General features: G+C 40.8%; 1 protein-coding gene across 2 annotated transcripts in view; it reads left to right on the forward strand.

The window, feature by feature from the left end:
- Positions 1-27,786, forward strand: part of RCL1 (RNA terminal phosphate cyclase like 1) — a 65,781-nt gene that overhangs the window by 14,670 nt on the left and 23,325 nt on the right. For both annotated transcript variants that reach the window (XM_073021555.1, XM_073021556.1), the window contains exons 2-5: positions 14,112-14,183; positions 17,457-17,632; positions 23,459-23,533; positions 24,440-24,564. In XM_073021555.1, the coding sequence (XP_072877656.1) occupies positions 14,112-14,183; positions 17,457-17,632; positions 23,459-23,533; positions 24,440-24,564 (448 nt within the window). The remainder of the gene's footprint in view (positions 1-14,111; positions 14,184-17,456; positions 17,633-23,458; positions 23,534-24,439; positions 24,565-27,786) is intronic.

Raw genomic sequence — 27,786 nt, forward strand, 5'->3', positions numbered from 1 at the left:
GTTGCCCTTGGTTGTGATAATTTTCATATAGATTTTCATATAAGCAAAGCATGATATCTAGAAAACTTTGAAGATGCAGGAGAAATAAGTTTTTGGTTTCATTTTTATATCATAAAAGTAATACATGTTTGTTTGGGGGAACAACTCTTAATGATTCAAAATTGAAAGTAATCTGTGTAGGTTACATACTTTATTGCCTCTGGCTACGTAACCCTTGCTGTGTCGCTCACCAGTCATATTCCTAAGAAGCAGTCTTCCAGACCTTTTTCTGTATGTGCACTTTTTTTTTTTAAAGCACAAGAATATTATCATTATTCCATTGCAGTACACGAGCGTCCTAAGGTGTTGTTTCTTTTTTAATGGCTACAGACTGTTCCATGATACAGACATACCTATTTATTTAGTCATTCCCTTAGCTATAGATACTCAGTAATCTTCAGTGTTTGTCATTAAATAAAGCAGCAGTAAAGTTTTCTTAAGTATATCCTACCATTCTTCTATTTCCATAGGATAGAGTCGTAGATATGAAATTGCTTGTCTAGAGACTATGCTTTTTTTTTTTTTTTTTCTGATGGAGTCTCGCTCTGTCACCAGGCTGTAGTGCAGTGGCGAGATCTTGGCTCACTGCAACCTCCACCTCCTGGATTCAAGTGATTCGCCTGCCTCAGCCTTCTGAGTAGCTGGGACTACAGGCATGTGCCTCCATGCCTGGCTAATTTTTTGTATTTTAATAGAGACGGGGTTTCACCAAGTTGGCCAGGTTGGTCTCGATCTCCTGACCTTGTGATCCATGTGCCTCAGCCTCCCAGAGTGCTGGGATTACAGGTGTGAGCCACTGCGCCTGGCCAAGACTATGCTTTTTAAAAAAGAAAAAATAGAAATGTGAGATTGAATCAAAATATATGAAATTCTCTTCATTAACTGGCAAGATAGCCTTTCCCTTTATTGATATTTCTTCCCTGTATTGATATCTTCTCTTACTTTTTTTTGAGACACCTTTAATGGCATTTCTGTATCATGAAGTTAGAGATGTGATTGGGATTTTTCCTTTGCTTTTCGTTTTTTTGTTTGTTGTTGAGATGCTGTCTCACTCCATCGCCCAGGCTGGAGTGCAGTGGCACGATCTTGGCTCACTGCAACATCTGCCTCCTGGGTTCAAGCAATTCTCATGCCTCAACCTCCCAAGTACCTGGGATTACAGACGTGCACCACTACGCCCGGCTAATTTTTGTATTTTTGGTAAAGACGGGGTTTCACCATGTTGGCCAAGCTAGTCTCGAACTCCTGGCCTCAAGTGATCCTCAAGTGATCTGCCTGCCTTGGCCTCCCAAGGTACTAGGGTTAACAGGCCTGAGCCACCGCATCCTACCGCTTTTCGTATTTTTAAAAGTATTTTTTCTTTCAACTTTGTTTTTCATTTTTTAAAATAAATCTTTACTAAACCATACTGTATACTGAGAAAGTGTGTAACCAATAAATGTACAGTTTGATGAATTATTACTGTGGACATACCCATGTAGCTATTACCCATGAAAAAAAACAGAGTATGCCAGCCTCCTCCCATGCTTGTGCCCAGCCACACCATTCCCTCCCACTGCCAAGGTAAGCATTAAATTTTTAACACCATGGATTGACCGGGTGCGGTGGCTCATGCCTGAAATCCCGGCACTTTGGGAGGCCAAGGCAGGTGGATCACCTGAGGTAGGGAGTTCAAGACCAGCCTGACCAACATGGGGAAACCCCGGCTGTACCAAAAATACGAAATAGCCGGACGTGGTGGCACATGCCTGTAATCCCAGCTACTAGGGAGGCTGAGGCAGGAGAATCACTTGAACCCTGGAGGTAGAGGTTGTAGTGAGCCGAGATCGTGCCACTGCACTCCAGCCTGGGCAACAAGAGCGAAATTCTGTCTTAAAAACAAAAAAACCCACCATGGATTAGGTTTCTAAAATATTAACTATAATTTTCGTAAATGGAATCATATAGTATGTAATTGTTTGTGTGCCTGGCCCCTTTAGCTCTGTGTTTGTGACAGATCTCCATGTTGGAGCAGCAGTAGTTTGTTGACTTTCTTTACTACATCATGTTATTCTGTTTTTTTAATGTGCCACAATTTAGTTTTGATGAAAATTTGTCTTGTTTCCATTTTTAACTATTAAGAACAGTGAGGTCAAGAATATTCTTGTACAGTCTTTTGGTGTACATATATATGTATTTCTCTTGCCTGAATGCTGGGTCATAGGGTGTGCCTATGTTTAGTTTTCCCAAGTGGTTGTACAAAGTGGCTGTGAGTATGTCTGAGGTCTTAGTTACTCTACATCCTATTCAGTGCTTGGTATTGCCAGTCTGTTTAATTTTAACCAATTTTGTAGGTGTGTTGTAGTCGTTCATTGTGGTTTTAATTTATATTCCCCTATGACTAATGAGATTAAGCACCCTTTCTTTTGCTTTCATTGTTTTTAATTATCACAAGTAATTGTAGGTATTTAGTATTTATTGGGCACAGTGTGATATTTTGATACATGTCTATAATGTATAATGATAAAATCAGGGTAATTAGCATATCCATCACCCCAAACATTTCTTTGTGCTGAAAACATTCAAAATCTGTTCTAGCTATTTAAAAATATACACCAGCCTGGGCAACAAAGCAGACCCCATCTCCGCAAAAATAAAAATAAAAAATTAGGCAGGTGTAGTGGTGCACACCTATAATCCCAGCTACTCAGTACGCTGAGGTGGGAGGATCACTTGAGCCCAGGAGTTGGAGGTTTTCAGTGAATCATGATCACACCATTGCACTGGGCAATAGAGCAAAACCATGTTTCTTAACAAATAAAGGAAAAAAAGAAAATATGCAATAAATTATTGTTAATTACGGTCACTCTATAGTGCTATAGAACATTAGAACTTATTTCTTCTATCTACCTCTACTTTTGTATTTGTTAACCAGCCTTTGGCTATCCTTCCTTCTCCCCTCCCTTTCCCTGCCTCTAGTAACTGCTGTTCTATCCTCTACTTTCTATGGGATCACCTTTTTTGCTTCCACGAGATATGTGGTATTTATCTTTCCGTGTCTGGCTTATCTTACTTAACATAATGTCCTCCAAAAGCCTCTTCATGTTGCTGCCAGTGACAAAATTTCGTGTTTTTTTTTTTTTTTAATGGCTAAATAGTATTCCATTGTGTGTGTGTTTGTGAATAGCGCTTCAATAAACCTAAGAGTGCAGATATCTCATTGACACTGATTTCTTTCCTTTTGGTATATACCTAGTAATGGGATTGCTGGATCATATGGTGGTTCTGTTTTTAGTTTTTGAGGAATATCCATACTGTTTCCCATAATGGCTATACTAATTTACATTTCCACCAACAGTGTATGTAAGTTCCTTTTTTTGTATCCTTGCCATCATTTGTTATTTTTTGTCTTTTTGATAATTGCCATTCTAACTGGGGTGAGATGATATCTCATTGTGGCTTTGATTTACATTTCCCTGATAGTTAGTGATGCTGAGCACTTTTTCATATACCTGTTGGCCATTTGTATGTGTTTTGAGGGATGTCTATTTGGCTTTTTTGCTGACTTTTAAAATTGGATTTGTATTTTTGTGTATGTGCTGTTGAGTTCCTTGTATATTCTGGTTATTAATCCCTTGTTGGATGGATAGTTTGTATTTTTCTTTCATAGCTTCACTCCAATGGTTTCCTTTGCTCTGCAGAAGCTTTTTAGTTTGTTGTAATCCCTTTTGCTTTTGCATAGTTTTTCTTTTGCTGCCTATGATTTTGAGGTCTTCTCCAGAAAATATTTGCCCAGAACAAACGTCCTATAATGTTTCCCTAATGTTTTTTTCTAGTAGTTTCATAGTATTGGATCTTACCTTTACGTCTTTAAGTTCATTTTTTTAAATATGATGAGTGTAGGCATCTAGTTCCTTTCTTCTGCATATGGCTGTAGTTTTCCCAGCACCATTATGTATATTTTTAAATTTTAGAAATGGAGACAAGGTTTCACTATATTGTGCAGGCTGGTCTCAATCTCCTGGGCTCAGATGGTCCTCCTGCCTCAGCCTCCTAAAAGGCTGGGATTACAGGCTTTGTAGTATATTTCAGAGGCACATAGTGTAATGCCTCTTGCTTTGTTTTTTTTTCTCAGAATTGCTTTGGCTGTTAAAGGTCTTTTGTGGCTCCATATGCATATTAGGATTTTTTTTTCTGTTTCCGTAAATAATGTCATTGGTATTTTGCTAGGGATCGCATTGAATCTGTAGATAAAGATGGAATGTGTTTCCATTTTTTGTGTGTCCTCAATTTTTTTTTGACCAGGATTTTGTAGTTTTCCTTTTAGAGAACTTTCACCTCCTTGGTTAAATTTATTTCTAGGTATTTTATTTTATTTTTTTGGTTCTTGTAAGTGCAATTGCTTATTGATTTCTTTTTTCTGCGAATTCATTGTTAGTGTATAAAAATGTTACTGATTTTTGTGTATTGATTTTGTATCCTACAACTTTACTGAATTTGTTTATCAGTTCTAGGAGTTTATGACAGTATTTTAAGAGTTTTCTATGTATAAGATCATGTTGTCTGCAAACGGGAACAGTTTAACTTCCTCCTTCCCAATTTGGATGCTCTTTATTTCTTTGTCTTGCCTAATTGTTTTGGCTAGGATAGGACTTCCAGTACTATGTTCAGTAGGAGTAGTGATAGTAGGCATCCTTGACTTGTTCCATCTTAGAGGAAAAGCTTTAAAATTTCCCCCATTCAGTATGTTAGATGTGAGTTTGTCATATACGGCCTTTTTTGTGTTGAGGTGTGTTCTTTCTATACCTAACTTGTTAAGAGTTTTTGTCATGAGGGGATTTTGAAATTAAAAATAAATTTTTTTAGAGGTAGAGTCTGACTTTGTTGCCCAGGCTGGAGTGCAGTGATACAATCATAGTTTACTGCAACCTTGAACTCCTGGGCTCAAGCAATCTTTCCAGCCTGGTCTCCCTACAGGTGTGTGCCACCATGCCCGACTTTTGTATTTTTTGTAGAGATGGGGTCTCGCTTTGTTCCCCAAGCTGGTCTCCAACTCCTGGGCACAAGCAATCCTCCTCCTTTGGCTTCCCAAAGTGTTGGGATTCTAGGCAGGAGCCACAGTGCTTAGCCTCCTGTCCTTTTAAAAATTGTTTTCTGGTTGATTCGTATATCCTTTTTTTCTTCCTCTCTTATCATTGTAGTTCGATGGTTTTCTATAGTGATAAGATTTGATTTTTTTTCTCTTTGTCCTTTGTGTATTTGTTCTACCAGTGAGTTTTATACTTTTGTGTATTTTCATGATAGTGGTTATTGTTTTTTCATTTCTAGATGTAGGACCTTCTTGAGCATTTCTTGTAAGACCTGGCTAATGGTAATGAATTTCCTCAGTTTTTGCTTGTCTGGGAAAGACCTCATTTCTGAAGGATAGCTTTTTTGGGTATAGTGTTCTTGGTTGACATTTTTTTTTTCCTTTCCGCATTTTGAATATATCATCTTATTCTCTCATAGTCTGTAAGGTTTCTCCGGAGAAATCTGTTTTAAGTGTAATGGGGATTTCCTTGTATTAACTTGATGCTTTTTTCTCTTGCTGTTTTTAGAATTCTCTTTTTATCTTTCGCTTTTGACAGTTTAACTATAATATGCCTTGGGAAGACCCTTTTGGGTTGAATCTATTTCGGAACCTTTGAGCTTCCTGGATCTGTGTGTTCATACCTCTTATCAGACTCGGGAGGTTTTCAGCTATTTCATTTGGCAGGCTTTCTGTGCTTCCTTTTTTCTCCTCCTTCTGGAACTTTCATAACATGAACATTTGTTTGCTTAATGATTTCCTGTAAGTCTTGTAGGTGTTCTCATTTCATTTTCATTCTCATTTCTTATTTCTTTGAGTAGGTAATTTCAAAAGACTTATCTTCAAGTTAGAGATTTGTGTCTTATGCTTGATCATGTCTACTATTTTAGTCCTATTATATTTATTTCATTCATTGAAGTCTTAAGCTGCAGGATTTCTGTCTGTATCCCTTTGTTGATTTTTTTTTTTTAACACATTGTAAATTTTAAAATTAACCCAGGAAGCATCAAATATGGCCCAGTGGGGTGGGGTAGGGGTAGGTGGCTCCATCTTAATTTGGCACCATGCTGAAAGGTACAGTAGCCACTTGAAACTCGGCTTGAGGATGTTGGGCCACTGGTCTAAGGTGTCTGAGTGGTGACTTATCCTCAGGGGAAAAGTGGAGTTTTTGCTACTTGCTGCTGGAGCAAGACACACTCCAGCCATTGTTCTAATTCCAAGATGGTGTAGCACAGGCCACAGGGAGCTGGGCACAGGGTTGACTCCTTCTCTGTGGGGAGCACAGCTATGCATACTCCAGGCAGCTTAGGCCTGTGAGGACTGTAGGGTTCCTCAGTGGTGAGGTCTGTAAGTGTCCAAGGTGTTGATACAGATCGCTAGGCTCCTCTTTCTTACCTCCTTGCAGAAGGGAGTAGTCCTTTTGGTTCCCAGCTGATCCTGGTTGGGGATTGGGGTGATAGAAGCTTGGCATTTCCTTCTGCTCTCTATGTGGTCATCTCGAGTTTCTTTTATAAACTCTTCTGATGCACTCTGGCACCCTTCCTCAGTTATTTGTGTTATAGTCTAGTTGTTTATTTGTTTTTTGGCTGTCTTTTTGAGGGATTTCTAGCCGGCCATCTTGATCTGAGCACCTTTTCTTTGATGTATTGGTCAGTTGGATATCCTCTTTTATGAAGTCTCCATTCAGATATTTTGCTTATTTTTCTGTCTTTTTCTTATTTAACTGTTGATTCATTGGTATATTCTGGATATGTTAAAGGATTGCACATATCTGTGACTTGTCTTTTGACACTTTCAGTGTAGTCCTTTGATACTTTCAGTGTAGTCCTTTGATAAATAATAGTTTATAGTTTTAATATCCAATTTATAAATCTTGTCTATCCTTTTACCATGAAGACATTCTCCGTGAACTTTAAAGCTTTCTGTTTTAAAATATAAACTCTGTTACATTTAACGAACTCATTTGCCATTCTTTTTAGAATAAAATTTTACTGAGGAATAGATACCAAATTTTATCAGGTGCTTTTCCTGGAATAATTAAGCCAGTTAGTTGAATTGTTTCCCCTGTTTATATAATATTATATTTAATTAATGTTGTAGTTTTCCTTGTGCTTTATCTGTAGCCCCTTTTTGGGATGCACCTTTCTTAATCACAGTAGTAATTTTTAAGAATAACATCATTTCTGAGATGTTATTTAAGATTTTTAATCTGTTCTCATTAAATGAGATTAGCTTGTAATTCAGATGGTTTTTAGTGATGTTCTTAACTATGCTACGATAGCCATCTTCACACATTCTTTTTTGTACTTTGGGTAAAATAATAATAATAATAATTGTTATTATTATTATTATTTTTTGAGATGGAGTCTTGCTGTGTCGTCCAGGCTGGAATGCAGTGGTGCGATCTCAGCTCACTGCAAGCTCCGCCTCTCGGTTTCACGCCATTCTCCTGCCTCAGCCTCCTGAGTAGCTGGGACTACAGGTGCTCGCCACCATGCCTGGCCAATTTTTTTGTATTTTTAGTAGAGACGGGGTTTCACCATGTTAACCAGGATGGTCTTGATCTCCTGACCTCATAATCCGCCTGCCTTGGCCTCCCAAAGTGCTGGGATTACAGGCATGAGCCACTGTGCTTGGCCAGTAATTATTTTTTTTCTTTGAATGTTAGGGGAAGAAACTTCCGGTGACTTAATCAGTGCCCTTTTCTGTTTATTATTTGAAAAAATTTATTGTTTTCTTTTTAGGTCCTTTTGTGTCTTTTTCATTTATCTGGTTTGTCATTTCTTACATAGCTTCCTGTCTTAATTCCAAATATATTGGCAACTAATGGAGAATCGTTTACCATAAAGCTCTTAATCTTTTTTATTAATTATATCTTTTTTATTTTATTGAGTCACATCTTATTTCCTTTTACAAATAAGTGGTTGATTTGTGTTGTATGTTCTCAATTAATTAGCTTGATTTGTTTTTTCACCTTTTTTTTTTTTTTTTTTTGAGACAGGGTCTCGCTCTGTCATCCAGGCTGCAGTGCAGTGGCTCCGTTATGACTCACTTCAGCCTCAACTTCTTGGGATCAAGGGATCCTCCTGCCTCAGCTCTCCCCTGACCATGCCCCCCTGAGTAGCTAGAACTGGGACTATAGGTGTGTGCCACCATGGCTGGCTAATTTTTTTATTTTTTGTAGAGACAAGGTTTTGTCATGTTGCCCATGCCGGTCTCGAACACCTAGGCTCAAGTGATCTGCCCGCCTCAGCCTTCCAAAGTGCTGGGATTACAGGTGTGTGCCACCACACCCAACTTTATATTTTATTTTCTTTTTCTCTTCTTTTGAGATTATCACTTTACTGTTTGGCTTGTAATTTTGTGTCATTTCTAAACTCTCAGTTCATTTTGCTCTTGCTTTTCTTTTATATATATATATGTGTGTGTGTGTGTGTGTGTGTGTATATATATGTGTGTATATATATATATATATATTTTTTTTTTGAGACAGAATTTGGCTTTTGTTGCCCGGGCTGTAGTGTAGTGGCATGATCTCAGCTCACTGCAACCTCTGCCTCCTGGGTTCAAGCTATTCTCCTGACTCAGCCTCCCAAGTAGCTGAGATTAGTTGCCTACCACCATGCCCAGCTAATTTTTGTATTTTTAGTAGAGACTGGGTTTCACCATGTTGACCAGGCTGGTCTTGAACTCCTGACCTCAGGTGATCCACCTGCCTCAGCCTCCCATAGTGCTGGGATTACAGGCGTGAGCCACCGCAACCAGGCCCAATGTCTAAGGTTTTTAAAGGTTTTTAAATTTTTCTTTGGTAAAGTCTCATATATTCTGATGAAATTTTTATTTCTATGTAAGATGTTTTATTATGTTCTGCAATTTTTTTTTCTTGACCTCAGTATAATTTAGGAAAGATATTTGGTTCTTTACATTAAAATTTTTTTATCACATTGTATATAATAATGCACATATAGAAATAAACATACATATTTCCAAGTGAGGAGATGTCTTAATTTATTCCGGGAATTGAGTATTTGTAATGTCTACCTCTTTGGATTTAATGAGGAAAGTAATGACTCCTAATTTTGCACGTTAACAGTTCACTGTCTTGTCTTCTGGTTATTCCCTAAAAAAATTGAAATCGGGCCAGGCATAGTGGCTCACACCTGTGATCCCAGCACTTTGGGAGGCCGAGGCGGGTGGATCACGAGATCAGGAGATCAAGACCATCCTGGCTAACACAGTGAAACCCCGTCTCTACTAAAAATACAAAACATTAGCTGGGCGTGTTGGCCGGCATCTGTAGTCCCAGCTACTCGGGAGGCTGAGGCAGGAGAATGGTGTGAACCCGGGAGGTAGAGCTTGCAGTGAGCCGAGATCATGCCACTGTACTCCAGCCTGGGCAACAGAGCAAGATTCCGTCTCAAAAAAAAAAAAAAGCTTTCTTAGGGGTACATAGTATTATAAAGATCTGTCATAGGCCATTCAATGAAAACAGTTTTGTTGGCTATTTAAATCATGTTGCAGTACCTTTGTTTTTTTTAATTTAAATTTTATGTATTTTAAGAAGTATGCACATGGCACAAAATTCAAAGGGAATAAAAAAGGTTTGTAGAGCAGGATTCCTCAACCCCAGACAGGGCAGGGTTGGTGGAATGGTTGAAGAATGGAACTGTTCCACCTCAGATCATCAGGCATTAGAGTTTCATAAGGAGCCAGCAGCCTCGATCCCTCGCATGTGCAGTTCACAATAGGGTTCACAGTCCTACGAGGATCCAATGCCATCACTGATCTGATCTACGAAACTGGTTCCTGGTGCCAAAAGGTTGGAGACTGCTGGTTTAGAGAATCTTTGAAGCAAACAGTGTTACTAGTATGTTGTTGTTGTTTTTTTTTCCCCAGGCTTTTTCTTTTTCATAAATAAGCAAATATATATACATATATGTACACTTGTTCTTCTTCCGCAGAAATGGTCACTGTCAGTGTACACTGTCTGGTGATGGGACATTAAAAACACAGACTTTGCTCATGCCTGTATTCCCAGCACTCTGGGAGGTCGAAGTGGGGTGGATCATGAGGTCAGGAGATCGAGACCAGCCTGGCCAATACGGTGAAACCCCGTCTCTACTAAAAATACAAAAATTAGCTGGGCATGGTGTCGCACGCCTGTATTCCCAGCTACTGGGGAGGCTGAGGCATGATATTCACTTGAACCCGGGAGGCGGAGGTTGCAGTGAGCCAGGATCGCGCCACTGCACTCCAGCTTGGGCAACAGAGCGAGACTCCATCTCAAAAAAACAAAACAAAACACAGACTTTACCAACTTTACCACTATTCAATAGAACCATGTAATACAACTGCACTTGTGCCCACTAAATTTGTACAAATAAAAAAATGCGTAAGACATAAAAGTAGTGCATAAGAGATTGTAAAATGAACATCTGTGTGACCCCCATCCACAAAAAGAAATATAAGTTTGCCAACATCTCTACAGCTTTTAGCCATTCACAGCTCCTTGCCATGCCTTTTGTGGTAGCCACTATCCTCACCATTATAGCATTGACTTTGATTCTCTTTATAGTTTTATAACCTAATTATGTATTCATAAACAGTGTAGTAAAATTGTGCTTGTTTTTGGATCTTTTACCTGAACGCTTTTAGATACCTGAAATCTTGTAGCCCCAGGAGCAGTCTTGAAGAAGAGGAGTCAGCAGGGTCTGTGGGAGGTGCATGGGCAAGGAATTCTACACAGGTTGGCCTAGTGAAGTTTGGGGACTTGATCTTACCATTATTAGGTGGACTTGAGATCTTTTCTTGTACCAGGTGATGGAGCCATATCTTCACAGTTGCCAGGGCTCCGGAACTAGCTCTGAGTCTACTTCTTTGAAGTGCTGCTTCTGCAGCACATGTTTGCCATGATCAGGGATGGTCCTGCCTGGAGTTCTCTTTATGCCCATTCTCTTTCTACTTTGGTTCTGGGGGGCATTTCTGGTTTTGTTTGTGTATAAGAGCCCCTGTGGATTGCAAAAAACAAAATCTAAAAAGTAAAGTCATGGTTTCTTTTTTCTTTTCTAATTTGTAAAATCTATGGGGTTTAATCTTAGGCTTTATTTGTAGATGCTTGTTCCTCTATCCCATTTAGGCACTTAGAAAGTTTGAACAAATCAAGGACTTCCCTGTTTTCTGCAGAGCACCTTAGATTTTCTATAAACCTAAGTAGAAAGTGGCATTGTGGTAGAGATTGTGCCTGATTTGTAAAGAATGTTAAAAAGATCATAGAAATAATTTCTAATTGAATTTCATCGTTCAGATACTTTAAAACTCCTGTGATGCTACTTACATCACAACCTATTACACATACACATATGTGTAAAACAGACTAAAGTTTCATAAACAGCATCCTTAGTATATACAGTTATTCCAATGTAGTTTATTCTGTTGTATTTTTATTTTTAAAAAAATGTTGATTAGGGATCCATTAAATTAACTATAAGGTCCTTCAAGAGATCAGTGCCTAAAGTTGAAGGTGCCATGGTTTTCTAGAGGAAGAGATTGGCTCCAAGGAATTAAACTGAACAGAGGCAAACTAGTGTCATGGTGTGGCTGAGTGTGGAAGCTTTAGGTTCTGTGCAGTGGCTTACGCCTGTAATCCCAGAGTTTGTGAGGCCAAAGTAGGAGGATCACTTGAGGCCAGGAGTTTGAAACCAACCTGGGTAACATAGTGAGATCCTATTTCTTTAAAAAAAAAAAAAAAAGAGAGAGAGAGAGAGAGCATGGACTTTGGAGAAGGACAGACTTGGGCTTAAATCCTGGTTTTGCCGCTTGCTGGTCATATGATCAGGGCAGTCTGTTTGGCATTCTTGGGTCTCAGTGTCATTTGACTAGGGCAATCTAGTTGGCATTCTTGGATCCTAGCCTTCTGTAAAATTAAAATGGCATCTTAATCCATTTTGTGTTGCTATAACAATGTCACAGGCACAGACTGGGTAATTTATAAAAGAAAAGAAATTTATCACAGTCTGGAAGCCAGGAAATCCAATATCAAGGTACTAGTATCTGGCAAGGGCCTTCTTGCCACAGCTTCCCATGGCAGAAAGTGGAAGAGCAAGAGAGGGACAGCGAGCGTGACTGAGAGAGCTAGACTCATTCCCCGCCCCCCCCCCCAGAGATGGGCATCTCACTATGTTGTCCAGGCTGGCTTTCAACTCCTGGTCACAAGCAATCCTCCCACCTCAGCCTCCTGAGTGGCTGGGACTATAGATACTGCACCCCTGGCAGTACTCATTTTTATAACAGCCCACTCTCGTGATATAATAATAAGTCCACTCCTGTGATAATGGCATTCATCATGAGGCCAGAACCCTTGTGGCTTAATCACCCTTTAATGTCCCATCTCTTAATATAGTCATAATGATAGTTCAGTTTCAGCATGAATTTTGGAGGGAATATTCAAACCATAGCAAATAGGAATGACACTCCATGCCTCAGGGATGTGAGGATTAAATGAAAGAATATCTAGTGTAAAGTAAGCATGCAACACACAGCAGCTTTGTTAACCATTGTTATTTGTTTCAGGATTTAATGGAGTTTCTCTGATTTCTAGCCCAATGCCCTTTGTACAAATTGCAGAATCCATTATGACAAGAGTTATGGGACAGTGTTAAGTAACAGACTAGGTGGATGGGAATTGCTTGGTCGATCCACTCACCCTTTGGGATCAGTTTAGGTGACTGCTGGACTGTGTGTCCATAAACTCTGCTGGTTTATTACAGAAGTGAGAATTGTCTAAAAGTGTCAGGCAGTCACAATGTCTTCAGTGGCAGAAGAATTGGTCTTTCTGTCCTTGTTCATGGGCAGGAAGTTAAAACTAAGGGGTGTGTTTGTGTGTAAGATTAGCTCAGGGGAAGGAAGGCTAGAGGATCTTCACTTCTCCTCCCATAATCTTACATTTAAAATCTACTCTCTTCCTTTCCCTTTCTTTTTTCCTCTCCCCCTGTCTTTCTCTTTTAAAGAATGACGAGCTTTTGCCCAGGCTTGGTGGCTCATGACTGTAATCTCAGCACTTTGGGAGGCTGAGGTGGGAGAATTGTTTGAGGTCAGGAGTTCAAGACCAGCCAGGTCAATATAATGAGACCCCATCTCTACAAATATAAGAAATTAGCCAGGAGTGGTGGTGCACACCTGTGGTCCCAGCTACTTGGGAGGCTGAGACAGGAGGATCCTTTGAGGCCAGGAGTTCCAGGTTACAGTGAGCCGTGATCATGCCACTACACTCCAGTTTGGGCAACAAACCCTGTCTCTTAAAAATAAACTTTTAATATAAAATTAAATTTATATAAAATCCAATCATTAAGATAAAAACATTTACTAACATTTCACCTTTTTTCTTCCAGTCTTTTCTCATGCACTAAAAAAAAGATGGCAGTAATACTGTACATTCAAACACCCTTTTAATAAAATAAAAAACTGAACTGGTTAGATAGTTATAAATCAGTAAGATGGTAGAGGAAGGGAAAAGGGAGGGACACTTTGCTGAAAGGCAGAGATAGTGATCTCTTACTGTCTCTGAGACTGAAGGGTGGTCCTCAATTTAATCTTTCCTTCCAGGCATTCTGGAGCAGGGAAGAATCTGACTTTAAAATTGTTCCCTACCTTCTACTGTTACCCCGTTATTTGACATGCCCTCCTGAGTTCAGAAGAATAGGTCTCAAGGGTTTTATGCTGCCGATATTAATATCCCATTAGATTGCTGGTAGAGCTGCTATTTTGTGTGTGTGAGTGTGTGTGCAGTGCGAAAGCTGAATTGTTTCTAAGTTCTACTAAACATGTATGTACCAGTCAGTGCTTTTCAACAGCCTGAGGTTCCTCAACCCGTGAACCTACCCAGTCCTTTAGGAAAGCCTAGGTGTGATGCAGGAAGTAACCTGCTATCTGCCATAGTACCTGAATCAGGCGTGTGCTCTGGAAATGTTGACCTGACGTGAGGCCAGTCTGTCTTCTCTTTTCTTCACAGATTTTTTTCTCTTCACAGATTTCGAAGCCAGCTTCATAAGGCTGTTGGATAAAATAACGAATGGTTCTCGAATTGAAATAAACCAAACAGGTAAGCTCCTTTTAGAGTCCTAAAAGCACCTCCGTGCACTAAAACATTCCTGTTTCTCCCTCTTTTTTTTCTTTTCTTTTTATTTTTTTTTTCCAGTCAGTCTCTGCTTATCCATCTCACTCTTTTTAATGGTATAAATATTATGTTTAAAACTTCACTAATCACTTTGTATTATATAAATCACCATTAAATTAGAATTTTGGGGGGACTTATATGAGGAACTCATCATATAACTTTGGAGTTATATGAGGAAGCTGTGAATGTAGATCATAATAAAAGCATATCATTCTAGATCATTAAAAAAATACCGTGTTCCTATGGAAAGACCCAGTTACCTCTCTATGATATGATTTTCCAAAGATGTACATGAAGTCTCTCAATTTGAAGGGCATACATTTGATTTAAGGAAGTTAGAAGACAGAAAATTTCAGATCCATAAGCAAGTCCCTCCTCTTTTTTTAAGCAATAAATATTTTATACATAATGTTTACATGAAACTTTCTGAAGTCCATTTATTATATTATCACATTAAATTATTTCAACCAACTCTATGAGGTAGTTTATGGGCTGAATTCTATTTATTTTAAAATTTTGTTTGTTAAAATAAGTTCACACGAGTATATGCAAAAGATGTGAACATACCTTCACTTCTTTCCTCTTCCATTCCCCTCTCCAGGGGTAGCCACTGTCACAGCATTTGCTTATATGGACATTTGCATAATGCAGACCATCAACAGCATCATCCACTTCATATTGTTCTTCAGCCAGCATTTTTTTTTTTTTTTTTTTTTTTTTTTGCTAGTACAGATGTCTCAGAGAACTTGCCCTGCCAGCACGTGAAGGTTTTGCTCAATGTTTCTGTATAGTATTCCATTGTATGGATGCATGATAATTTATTTAACTACTCCCCACTGATAAACATTTAGGTTGTTTCTAGCTTTTAGTTTTTCTATTAGAAACTTGTGTCTACATTGTATGGAAAACCGTGGCAAACATCCTTTGGCTGACTCCATTAACTCTGTACCTTTCAACACACATTCCACAAATCTCTGATCTTTTCCCTATCTTGGCTCTCTTAAGGCAAGCTCAGGTTCATATTTGGTCCTGGACCACATGAGATATTCTGATCTATAGCTGCATTTAGCCATATCTTATAGAGAACAGGTTTTGGGAATGAGATGCTCACATGTCTTTTGCCAGCTATGAGTCCCTTAATTTCCTTTAGCTTGTTTGCTTTGAAATTGCTGGAGGTTTTTTCAGTAACTTTTTTGGTGATCTAGAAGACAGACATTTCTCTTCTTTTTTTGTGTGTGTGTGAGGTGGAGTCTTGCTCTGTCACCTAGGCTGGAGTGCAGTGGTGCGATCTTGGCACACTGCAACTTCTGCCTCCCGGGTTCAAGCGATTCTCCTGCCTCAGCCTCCCGAGTAGCTGGAATTACAGGTGCCTGCCACCATGCCTGGCTAATTTTTTTTTTTGTATTTTTTAGTAGAGACAGGGTTTCACCGCTTTAGTCAGGCTGGTCTCAAACCCCTGATGTCAGGTGATCCATCCACCTCAGCCTTCCAAAGTGTTGGGATTACAGACATGAGCCACAGCGCCTGGCCCAATTCTCTTCTTTTCTAGTCATATCTGCAATGTAGATTGAGGAGTAAGACATTTACGTGATTCTGCTCCCACTACATGTCCTTTTAATTTTCCCCCATCAGAGTAGTAAAAGCCTTCATTTTGATAATCTGGCCAGTTTCTCATTTGGTTGATTTATATAAATAAACATACAGATTTGAAGGATTTAGTGAATATATAGTCTTTTTTTGTTTTTTTGATCTAAAGAATGGTTTTGTGGCCCTTACAACTATTTCAAATAATGGACCCAGAATCCATTTGAGAAGTGTTCATTACTTTGATAAGAATATGGTCCTGATTGTGATTGTTTGGATTCTAGTGTTTAATATAGTAAAGCCTAAATTTATTTTATGAAAGTCCCAAGAACTTTTTCCCATTTGAGTGACTGAACATGCCTCCTTCCTCTATTGTTAAATATATTTTTGGTAAATTGTGCCAGAGGGCATTGCAAAATATTTTGTGCTGCAGAAATACCCTGTTCTACCATTTATGTCCTCCTAGATCATTTACAGTTTTTTACATTGATATGTAAATCTAGTAAGAAGCTTTTTGGATAGCCAGGCATGGTGGTTCATGCCTGTAATCCCAGCACTTTGGGAAGCTGAGATGGGCGTAAGAAGCTTTTTGGATAGCCAGGCACAGTGGTTCATGTGTGTAATCTCAGCACTTTGGGAAGCTGAGCCTAGGAGTTCAAGACTAGCCTGGGCAACATAGTGAGACCCTTTCTCAAAAAAAAAAAAAAGATTAGCTGAGCATGGTGGCATGTGCCTAGGGTCCCAGCACTTTGGGAGGCTGAGGTGGGAGGATCACTTGAGCCCAAGAGTCCAAGACTATCCTGGGCAACGTAGTAAGACCCTTTCTCTTAAAACAAAAAAAAAAAAGAAAGAAAGAAAAGAAAAAGAAAAAAGAATTAGCTGGGCATGGTCCCAGCTACTCTGGAGGCTGAGGTGGAAGGATTGCTTGGGCTCTGGAAGTCAAGCTGCAGCGAGCTGTGATCATGCCACTGTACTCCAGCTTAGGGGATAGAGCAAGACCCTGTCTCAAAACAAAACAAAGCTTTTTGAATGATATGATTTTGTGAAAAGTGAATAAAGATAGTAGTTTCCACTAAAGTCATAACATATTAGGCATTTCCATGTATCAATATTAAATTAAATGAGCTACTGTTAATGGCACTGAATGCCATAAAGTACTTGCCTTTTCTTGGCATCCTGTTTGGTGAATGAGGTGTATGAGAAATCTCATTTCAGCAGCCCTGGAGGACGCTGGTTGCTGGTGTGATGATTTAAGCACATCATTTGTCATTCCCCTCTGTGGTCAGCCTAGTCTGAGAGTGTGCTGTTGGGAGACTAGGGTGCTTATTAGGATCTCTCTTCTATGCCCTGCCATGACTTTGGCAACTCAGATGACTTAGGGAGGGGCTTAATTTATTACTGATTATTAAATTACATTCACAGTTTATTATTGTTACAGGGGCTTGACAGTAGTGAGTCAGCTTTTGGAGTGAAGTGTGGGCTCTTAGCGATGGCATTTCAGGCACTCTTGGATGCCCTTGTCAGACTTTCCCCTTGGAACTCACTGCCTTCATTACCTTTGTGACATTTTTGTTTTTTTCCTGCTGAATGTGGCTCTTTTTCTTCTGGTTTAAGGAACAACCTTATATTATCAGCCTGGCCTCCTGTATGGTGGATCTGTGGAACATGACTGTAGCGTCCTTCGTGGCATTGGCTATTACCTGGAGAGTCTTCTTTGCTTGGCTCCATTTATGAAGCACCCGTTAAAAATAGTTCTACGAGGAGTGACCAATGATCAGGTTGACCCTTCAGTGAGTATTGAGAACAAACCGTGGTGTGGTTTTTGTTTTATCTCTTGTCACAACCCGACTTGTGAGAAAAAAGTTCCTCATAAAGCAGTTTTATTTCAAATGTATATTCCTTTTGTTATTTACCTTGAGATTTAGAGGTTAATCACTCCAGGGCACAGATGAACCAAAACTTAGGGTCATCAAATTCAGGACTATTGTTAACAGTTACCAAGGCGCCTTTTGTTGTTATCTTAAGAACCTTCAAAACAGTTGCTCGCAGTCATAGTTGACATGAACTATAGTTCTGTTGGCTGTAGTATGTCAGAGTAGAGTTTTTGTAAGGTTCTGTGGTAGCTGAGGCTAGAGGGCAGCCTATCAAATTTTGGGCAGGAGATCATAGTTCCTTGGCATTGCTACAGCATAATCTTGACTTACCCAGGCTTCAATCATAAACTCAAGGGCTTTTGTTTTCTGAGAAGAGTTGCAGATAGAAAAAGGGCATAAAGTCAGGAAAGGAATGTGTGAGATTTGGTAGTTTGTGGGTGTCAGCAAGCGTTTCATTTTTATTTTATTTTTTTCACCAAGGGCCATGCCAGAGCAAGTTTTTTATTAAACATGCTAATTTTTCTGCAGATATGGAGAGAATGGTTTAATATCAAGCAAAACTTTTTATTATGATCACAACTGTCTTCGTGCCATTCTAGGATGGTGTGTGTGTGTGTGTGTGTGTGTGTGTGTGTGTGTGTGTGTATGTCAGAGAGAGACAGAGAGATTAGAGAAGTCTAGAGAAGTCCTATCCAGGCCTTCCTCCCTTGTAGGGAGGGGTGGATTTCCTGCTTTTGGATGCTCTGCTGTCAGAGAAGATACCTTAAAACTGATGGCCATGATGCAAAGTCCAGACAAAGGTAGTATGCTTGTCTTTACCATTACAGTCCAAGACCAATGAGTGGGTAGCTTCTGAGGCAGAATGTGAATTATGTAGCTTCTCTACTCAGGGAGGACCAATGAGGTGATGCTGTGAGCCCCAAAGTAGAGACTGCTGGTATTCACCAAGATACCTACTAGGGTATAAACGTTGTTAATATGTTCTTAGGCAATAAAAACTTATTCTTCAATTCTTGGAAATTTAGCTGCATAAACTCTTTTTCCTGGGATACTGAGTATAGTACAAGATCTGGAATTCTTAAGCTGTAAAGGAATGTTGCGTAAACTCTTCAGAATATTTAATTAAGTGTTTTTTTATTTTTATTTTTTGCATTTTCTAGAAGACTATAGGAAATGAGTTCTTTGCATAAAAGAATGAGAAGAGGTATAAATACCTTTAGGTTGGAAGAGGGGAAGATGCCTCAAACAGTGGGAAAAGGCCCTGAAGTATACAGCAGTGTGTGTATCAGTTTTGTACTTTTTTTCTACACTTGCTAATTATCTTAAAAGCTTTTCTCACTGGCAATATTTTAAAAATTTTATATGCTAACATTGACAAAAGATCAGTTGATGAATGTCTCAGAAGTGGTACCCAAAAATCTGTTTTTTTATGCTGTAGGAGTATCTGCTTTTGCCAGCTGCATGACTAAAATGACCTTGGTTGGTATCTGACTCCAGGCCAGAGTAAAATAAATATACCTAATCCTGAATAAAGAGTGACTTCTTCAGCTCATTCCATGGCTCCTTCATTTCTAGCTTCTTCTTTTTTGTGTGGTTTCCTCATTAGTTCATGTCTGCATCTACTCTCTGCATACAAGGATGAAATGAGTGATTCAGTCCTTAACAAACTCCTAGTCTCTTGGGGTGGACAGCTGGGAACTCATTTAGGGAGATTACAAGGATGAATACCCTTGGGCTCTGATAGAGGTAGAAGCAAAGTGCTTAGTGTCAGAAAGGGTTTCTTGAGGAGGGAAAATCAGAGTCAGCCTGGGTTTTAGGAAGATAATTCTGGAGGTTGAGTGAAAGATGAATGGAGAGGTGATAGACTAGCTTGGGCATTATGGAGATGGAAGGAGAAAGGAAGGGGCAGATAGGACAACTAATTGGAGGTGGAATGAGAGGAAGGGGCCATAGATGACTTCACAATTTCTGTCCTGGTTGCCATAAAGGATCATGATCATAAAGATCATTCCCATTTGACAAAGGGAAGAGGAAAATTGCAGTAGGATAATGGGTGATGCTTTTTATTTTGGTCCTGTTCCCTGGGATGTTGGCAGCCTGACCATATAAGGATTTCCAGTTGGCAGTTAGAAATTATTGTCTGGAGCCTCGAAGACAGGTCATTAAAATCTTACCTGCTGATACTTAAGCCTCTAGGAATATGAGATTGATTAGGCTGAGGCTGAACACTGGTGAGTTTGGCTGAATTCATCTTTCACGTGTTTTTCCTTTGACATGTACAGTGTGGCAGTGGTGGCGGTGGTGGTGGTGGTTGTTGGTGGTGTGTGTATGTATCTGAATTGATTGTTCATGTTTGAAACTCCAGATTTTACATTATAATAGGGCAGTGTGACAATACTGAATGGTGGTTCCTCCATGACAGCCATCAGTTGGAGGTGAGTAGCAGCTCTGCCTTTTTTGGATAAAGTGTGAGCTTTCAGCTGGACACAGGTCACAGCCGACCTCATCATTCATTTAAGCTTCCTCTCTGCCCTCTATGGGCATTAGAGTTTCTGCCCCATGGTCCAAGGGACTGAGAATGGAAGAAGGAGAAATGAGTGTTTAAGGTGTGAGTGGGAGAAGAGGAGCTAGAGATGGAGTGACTGTGAAGATAGAAGTATTTGGAGAAGCCAAGCAGGAATCAAGTTCTAAGAAGTCAGGGATAATCCACAGAATCACTCTTTGCCAGAGTTGAGTCAGATTCAGCAGTGAGACATTTTTATTGACCTTTGAGAGAACAATATCATTGGAGTATAAGGACAGGAACAGACTGAGGAACGAGTAGGAACTAGAGCTATTGGAAAGTTAGGAGATTCTTCCAGAAGTTCTTAAGAGCTGAGGTTGGGAATTTTTTTTAGGCTAGGGGAAGTTTGAACTTGCTTGCAGGCTGAGGAGAAGCTGTAATGGAAAAGAAAAGAATTAAAAGAGCAGAGAGTCCTTGCCGAAGTCCAGAGGGGATAAGGATTGAAAACAGAGGTGATGGAATGAGCCTTATGAAGAGGAAGAAGACATTTTTTCCTTAGAGACAAGAGAATAGAAAGTGGGGAAAAATTTTAAAGAGAAGAAAAGTTTTAGGAGGTATCCTGACTCTTAGTGGTGTGGCACCAGAGCTCCCAGTAATTATTTATTGGTGCCAACAAGCTGCTCCAATGGTGGGTGAAGATTCCATTCATTTCCACTTCCCTCTTAGAGAAGAAAAAGAAGTACAATAATGTCTACTGTGTACTGGGCATTATTCTAGGTGTACATATGTATGTATGTGTATATCCATATTTCTTTAATTCTTCTACCAACCCAGTGAGGCGGGTGTTTCAGACAAGGTAACTGGAGAGCAGTTTTCTCCCCCGCCCTCCCCCCCTTTTTTAAGCATAGATTGATTACATTTTTACCTTTTGATTGATTGACTGCACTGTAATATTAATGCCTTTGCCCTGAGCTGCCACTTAGGTGAGATCTTTGCCTTTTCTCTCTGACCTCAGAGTGGACCGATCAGTTTCCCCTAAGCAGAACTTGCAGGCCACCATCACTCTGCTAAAACTAGAATGTGCAAAGCTGCAGGAGACTGTAGAGTGTTCAGCCCTGCCTCTCATTTTACACAGGAGGAAACTGAGGCCCAGGAGACAGGGAAGTGTCTAGGGTCTCACAGCCAGTGAGAGGCAGAGTAGGTCCCAAGCCCTTATCTGCTTTTCCTGCTCTTGTCCCACTGCACCAAGTTGCTTGTCCTCCATGTCAGATGGAGAGTGATAAGGGGACAGGACTACACTTGGAGTTACCCTTGGGCTTCTGGCTGAACTAAGTAAATTTGGCTTCACCTTTTCTGACTCAAGGTATAGGAAAGATGAGCCAGAAGAAAGGCTGTGTTTCTTCACCTTTTTTTCCCCTCAGGAGAGCCGGTGGCTGGCCAGAGTAACTGCAGCATTGCATCTCCTGCTTTTTCAGAATCTGACTTGGCCTTCTCCCCAGCTGCCCTTAAGCCTCAGCTGTATTCTTCTTTATCTGGCAATGCTAAATGCATATATTAAGTTTTTGAGTGTGCTTAGCTTTATTTTTTTATTTTTAGAGACAGGGTCTCACTGTGTCTCCCAGGCTGGAGTGCAGTGGCGTGATCATAGCTCACTGAAGTCTTAAAGTCCTGGGCTCAAGTGATCCTCCCACCAGCCTCTCAAGTAGCTAGGGCCACAGATGTGCACCACGCCCAGCTAATTTTTTTAGTAGAGATGAGGTCTCACTATGTTGCTCAGGCTGTAGCTTTAATATTTAAAATTAGCTAATCTTTAATGGTTTTCCTAGTTTCCCTTGCCCCACCTGATCCATTCTAAGCATGTTCTTAGGCCTCACAGGTCATTCCTACGTCTGGTAATTTTCTGATATCACAATATTTAGTTGTGGCTTCTTAGCCTATTAGAGTTGGTTGCAACTTGGAGATAGCTGGGCTTGAGCCCCTTGCCTTAGAGATAAGGAAATTCAGATAGTTGTGATTTTCTTGTCTGAGGCAACATAGCTAATTAAAAGCAGAGCTGGAACCAGGACTAGGGCTTTTCCTATGCCTTCTGTGTGGTGCCCACCCTCACAGGTCCAGCTGACAGGTCCAAGAAGGGAACAAGTAATGGAGTAATTTTCTTTTCCATGTAGCAGTTGAGGCAGCATTTGCCGACTCGTTAGATAGCAGTACGTGATTTGAATGTCATCTTTATACCCTTATCAGGAATCCGCAAATGGATCAGAAAGACCCCAGACTTCCTAGGAGCTCTGAATGCAGGAGGAGATAACAGTAACACGTGGCAAAGTTTTGCCATTAACTGTGGATGTTGTAATTGTAGTTTTGAGTTTGTGCTGCTTCCTGTAGTTTGAGGCTATCATCACCCCCACTCCCCAACTCCCATGTAAAACCATCACCTTCCCTTTAGCTGCCTGTGTGGTGCTCATCATTGGCATTCTTAGGTGAGCTGCTGAATAGTTCATTTGGTTTGCTTTGACTCGGAATGCTACCAGCCCTAAACATTAAATAACCATACTGGACAAATGTTAATGAAAATATTATTTTCTTCTGTAGCGTTTATATCTATAAGAATGAGTAGGGTTCTCCAGGCTGGGCGTGGTGGCTTACACCTGTAATCCCAGCACTTTGGGAGGTTGAGGTGGGCAGATCACAAGGTCAAGAGATCGAGACCATCCTGGCCAACATGGTGAAACCCTGTCTCTACTAAAAATACAAAAATTAGCTGGGTGTGGTGGCATGCACCTGTAGTCCCAGCTACTCGGGAGGCTGAGCAGGAGAATTGCTTGAACCCGGGAGGCAGAGGTTGCAGTGAGCCGAGATCACACTGCTGCATTCCAGCCTGGCGACAGAGCAAGACTCCATCTCAAAAAAAAAAAAAAAAAAGAGTAGGGGTCTCCATCCATTTGTTTTCTACAACAGTCCAGTCCCTCCATGCATTTTGTATTATGCCTCCGATGCTCATGATGACTGTAAGGTAGGTCTCCATGTCATAAATGAGGAAAGTGTGGCTCGGAGAAGCCCAGTGGCCTGTGAAATCAGTGTTCCTTAGGCAGAGCCAGCCCACTCGCTCAGTTGTATGCCAGCATCCTTTCTGTTTACCACACTGCATCATCTACCTGGTTGCTAAGCCTCACTTGTTTTTTTGACTCTTCTATTCTGCCGAAGGTTTAATTAAACTTTTCTTTTCTGAAATAATTTCATAGGTTGATGTTCTTAAGGCGACAGCACTCCCTTTGTTGAAACAATTTGGGATTGATGGTGAATCATTTGAACTGAAGGTAAGAATGTTTGAACTGTTGACCATATGTTCCTGTGGAGAACATTTTCCCACTGACTCATTGGAAGAGCTGTGTGACTCAGTGTATGTGTGTCACATTTGAGGTCACCAGTTATCAGAAGACTCACAGGGCTCATGAGGTAAACGCTACAGACTTGGAACTGCAAGGGACCCTTTAGTAATTACAATCGTAGCTGACAGTTCTGTTGCACTTACTTTGCGGTAGGGGCTGTTCTAAGCAGTTTACAAAGACTACTTTTCTCCTCGCAACAGCTCCGCCCATATCCCTCAGCTAGCAAGCAGTGGAGAATAGATTTGGGCCATATTGGCTTTCTGATCTAAATGATCTGGATATAATTTATGTTCAGGGGCTCCCAGCCTGGATGTCCCTGAGAATTTTCAGTATTTCCAAAATCTAGTAGAAGTAGTTTAAGCATCTGTATATTGTTGAATTATATCAGTCCAATGAGGTAAACCATTTAGCATCTCTGCCTTTTACATTCATGTTTTAAACGGGGAAAATGACTTCATTTTTATTTAATAATGTTTTGGTAGATCAGTTATTTGCATGGGAGGAGAAAAAGGGGTTTCTGATTATTAAGAAATGGGCTCAGATGATGGACTAGGTCAGCTCCATATTTTAAGGATAAAGAAGTGACCTGTTCAGGGTTAAAGAGGTGAGTGGCACAGCCACTTGGGTAATGGACTTGGACTTTGACACACGCTGAGCGTGTACTCTCTAGGAGCCAACATAAGGTGCTGTTGGTCTTGAAGGGAATGACAGATTGAATATGGAAGAGCTATGCCTTGTAAGGAAGCATCTGCTGGTGTAAACCTTCCTGGGCAGGGTTTCAGGGTAATCCATTGCTTTGCTGCATCCTCGCCTCATCTTTCTCACTCTGTGTAGATTGTGCGACGGGGAATGCCTCCTGGAGGAGGAGGCGAAGTGGTTTTCTCATGTCCTGTAAGGAAGGTCTTGAAGCCCATTCAACTCACAGATCCAGGAAAAATCAAACGTATTAGAGGAATGGCGTATCCTTTCCATTTATTTGGATTTCTTTTTTTTTTTTCTTGCCTCACTAAGATAAGAATGACTAACAGCTTTACTTCTTCCTGACGTTATTTACATTTTAAACTACAACTTTGAAAAGTCTTAACAGTGAAATCATAATTGCCGGCTGAGTTAGGATGTTCTGTTATCTGCCTCACCATGACTAGATTGATTGAGTCCTTCTTTTTTTTTTTTAATTTTCCAGTTAACATTTAGGCTCTAATGTATGTGATCCTCTCTCAAGTGCTTTGGTTTGGGGGCCATGAATATACTGCAGTTCCTCCCTCAGAAGAGGTCATCATTCAGTGAAGGAGCCAAATATGAAAACACACTGTTCTGATATAACATGCAAAATGATGTGTGCAGTGGGGTGGGGGAGTAGACAGTGGTCAATTTTGTCTGGAGGACCTAGGGAGGCGGGAGTAATCATAATGAACAATATCTAATATTAAGTACTTACTCTGCGTCTACTTCAGTAGTCCCTTTGCATGCTTTTAAGCCTCAGATTGACTCTTGGGACATCCTTTTTTGCAGATGGGGAAACTGAGACTTCAAAAGCTTAAGGAATTTGTTAATAACGTCACACTGCAGAGCTAGGATTTGAACCTTGTCTGTGTGACTCTGAAGTACAGGCATTTAATTTTTACTTTTTCCCATAGAAAGGAGCCTTGAAGAACAGAGGATTGCAAAGTAGAGTGAGAAAGGAGGAGTGCTTCAGGTAGAAAAATGGGCCTGAGCAGAGGTGGCAGCGCACAGTGGTTCTAGCGAATGGCAAGTAATGAAGTGTGACCGGATTTCAGGTTGGTCTATGGCATTTGATGGTAGAATGGGGCATGAAGACAGGCAGGAGCCAGTGAAGAGCTGAAGGTGGCTGGAATCAGATACTGTGCAGAATGCAAAGAAAGGATGGTGGAACCCTGTGAGGCCACCAAACCTTGAAAGCAAGAGTTAAGTAAGGAGGGAAGTAAGAGTGGGGAGGAGGATAAACAAAACATAGCTTCTTGGAAGCTCAGGTCAGCACCTTAAAAGGCCCTGACGAGTTAGCATTGGGGGCGGGGAAAAGCTGAGGGACTCAGCAGCAGGCTGCCACTGATACCCTGAGGAAGAGTGCTGGATCTCGATCCTGAGGGACTAATTCTGGGTTGTGGAGTGAAGGGGAGGGAAATGGCGGCTTGTGGGGACCACTGTTTGCAGAATCTTGACAGGAAAGAGAAGGAGAAGGAAGGATGAGGTGGTAACTTGATGAAGCGAGAGTGGGGGAGACTCCCTCCCTTTTACAAAAAGATTGGTAAGGATTTGAGTGTTTTTGTAGGTTGTTAATGCCAATGAAGCAAAGTAATGAGCTGATTAAAAGCCCGGGTGCTGGAGTCAGAAAGACGTGGGTGCTGATGCTGACTGTGCCACTCACCAATGGAAGCATTTTGGCCCTAAGCCTTGGTTGCCTATATATCTTGGTCCTGTTATAACTGCTGTGTGGGACTGTCATGAAGGTAAAGTGAGATTATAGTTGCACAGTAGCAGGCACTGGTGTGTAAGTAGCTTTGGGTAAATGGTTGCTACTCTTCTTTTTATTCTTACTTGAGAGGGGATGGATTCAAGGCCACAGGCATATGGTAAGGGTGGCTCCAGGTAGAGCTGTGTGGAGGTGAGTGGAAGGGGGTTGGGGTTTTTCAGTTGTTACTGAGTTAGGATGGGATTGAGGGTAAGGGGATGGGCAGGGTAGGATAAGAGAGTGTGACAAGGATGGTAAAGATGTGCCTTCACAGTGGGGCATCATAACTGTAGATAAGAAAAAGGCTGTAGAACAGCATGAAGGTCCTGGCCGAAGGTGAAATGTTAACATACTGCCAGTTGCATGGCCATGTGGCTATGTCCAGTGGCAATTGGCAGCCTAGAGGGAGGAGTAGAGAACGTGGGAGGACCCATTTCATCCAAGGATGGATGCAGGTTGGCAAGGTGGGTGGGTCCTACAGTAGGACAGTTGGAGGGTGGGTGCTGGAGCATCGGGAAGTACATTCCTCACTGAGGATTGTCACAGGGGCTCACCAGCCTGGAGAAAGCAGGTCAAGGGACAAGAAACTTTTAACAGGTTTAAAGATCAGGTCTAGTGGAAATAGATACATGTACTGTGTAGGACAAGAGATTGTGTTTAGGGAGTTTTGTTTTGGGATTTCAGATATTAAAAGTGGTAAAATTCTAGGTGCTGACAGGATCTGGGTGGGGACAGGTGTTGGAGGCCATAGAGCAAGATGGGCCGTGGGATGACTTTCCTGGCGGGGGTGTGACAAGGAGGGGTAGACCAGAAGGCCTGCTTCTCAGGGCTGGAGTGGATGCTTAAGGTCAGGTTTTGTATTTCTCAGGAGGTTTGGGGATGGTCTTACTTGGAGGAAGAGAGGTGTAGCATGGACTTTGTTTTCAGAGGCCTCAAATAGCTTACACAGTAAGTGGTGAAGGGCAGGGAGTGGGGTGGGCTGCAAAGTCATGGGCAGAGAGTGCTAGTTAAGATAGAAGCTCAAACTTGGGTTGCTGCCTGATGATCTTTTTAAGGATTATCAAAAGCACAGGAATACATAATAACAAAGCCTTCCTGGATTATGGTCTGTTCTCTACATGGCTGTCCCCTAGCCCGTGTAAGTGTCAAGCCTTGTGTGTACCAGGAGAGAATGGGCAAAAGGAGAAATGTTCCTTTCCTAGGAGCCCCGAGGTTGATGTATAGTTAAATTGCCCAGGCAACTTTCTAAGGTGATGTTCAACTCTAATATCCAAATCAGAGGAGCTGGAATAAGGTTAATGAGGTTACGAAGAAATGGAAATGCCGTGTAACTAGGTGTGTGTTTTTAAAGTCAATGTGCCTTTTCTACTTGAATTCATTCTTATTAACAGATGCATTGTATCCCACCATTGATGCCCCACTGTGAAGGCACATCTTTACCATCCTTGTCACGCAAAATCAAACCCTGTTGATGGCCATTGAGTTGTTTTTTGCTTTTCACTATTGCCAAATACACTGCGGTTAATGGCTTTAACCGCAACATTTTTGGCAATGGTGAAAAAAAGTGTAATAAGTGTACAGGAATACACTTTCCAGTACATTCCAATAAGTATACAGGAATACACTTTCAGTACTATTTTGGGTTTGTCTGGGGGGTGGTTGTTTTTTTTTCCTCCTTATTTGAGATGTGTTTCCTTAATGCTGTATTGGC

Source organism: Chlorocebus sabaeus, chromosome 12 (genome assembly GCF_047675955.1).
Source record: "Chlorocebus sabaeus isolate Y175 chromosome 12, mChlSab1.0.hap1, whole genome shotgun sequence".
Lineage (NCBI taxonomy): Eukaryota > Metazoa > Chordata > Mammalia > Primates > Cercopithecidae > Chlorocebus > Chlorocebus sabaeus.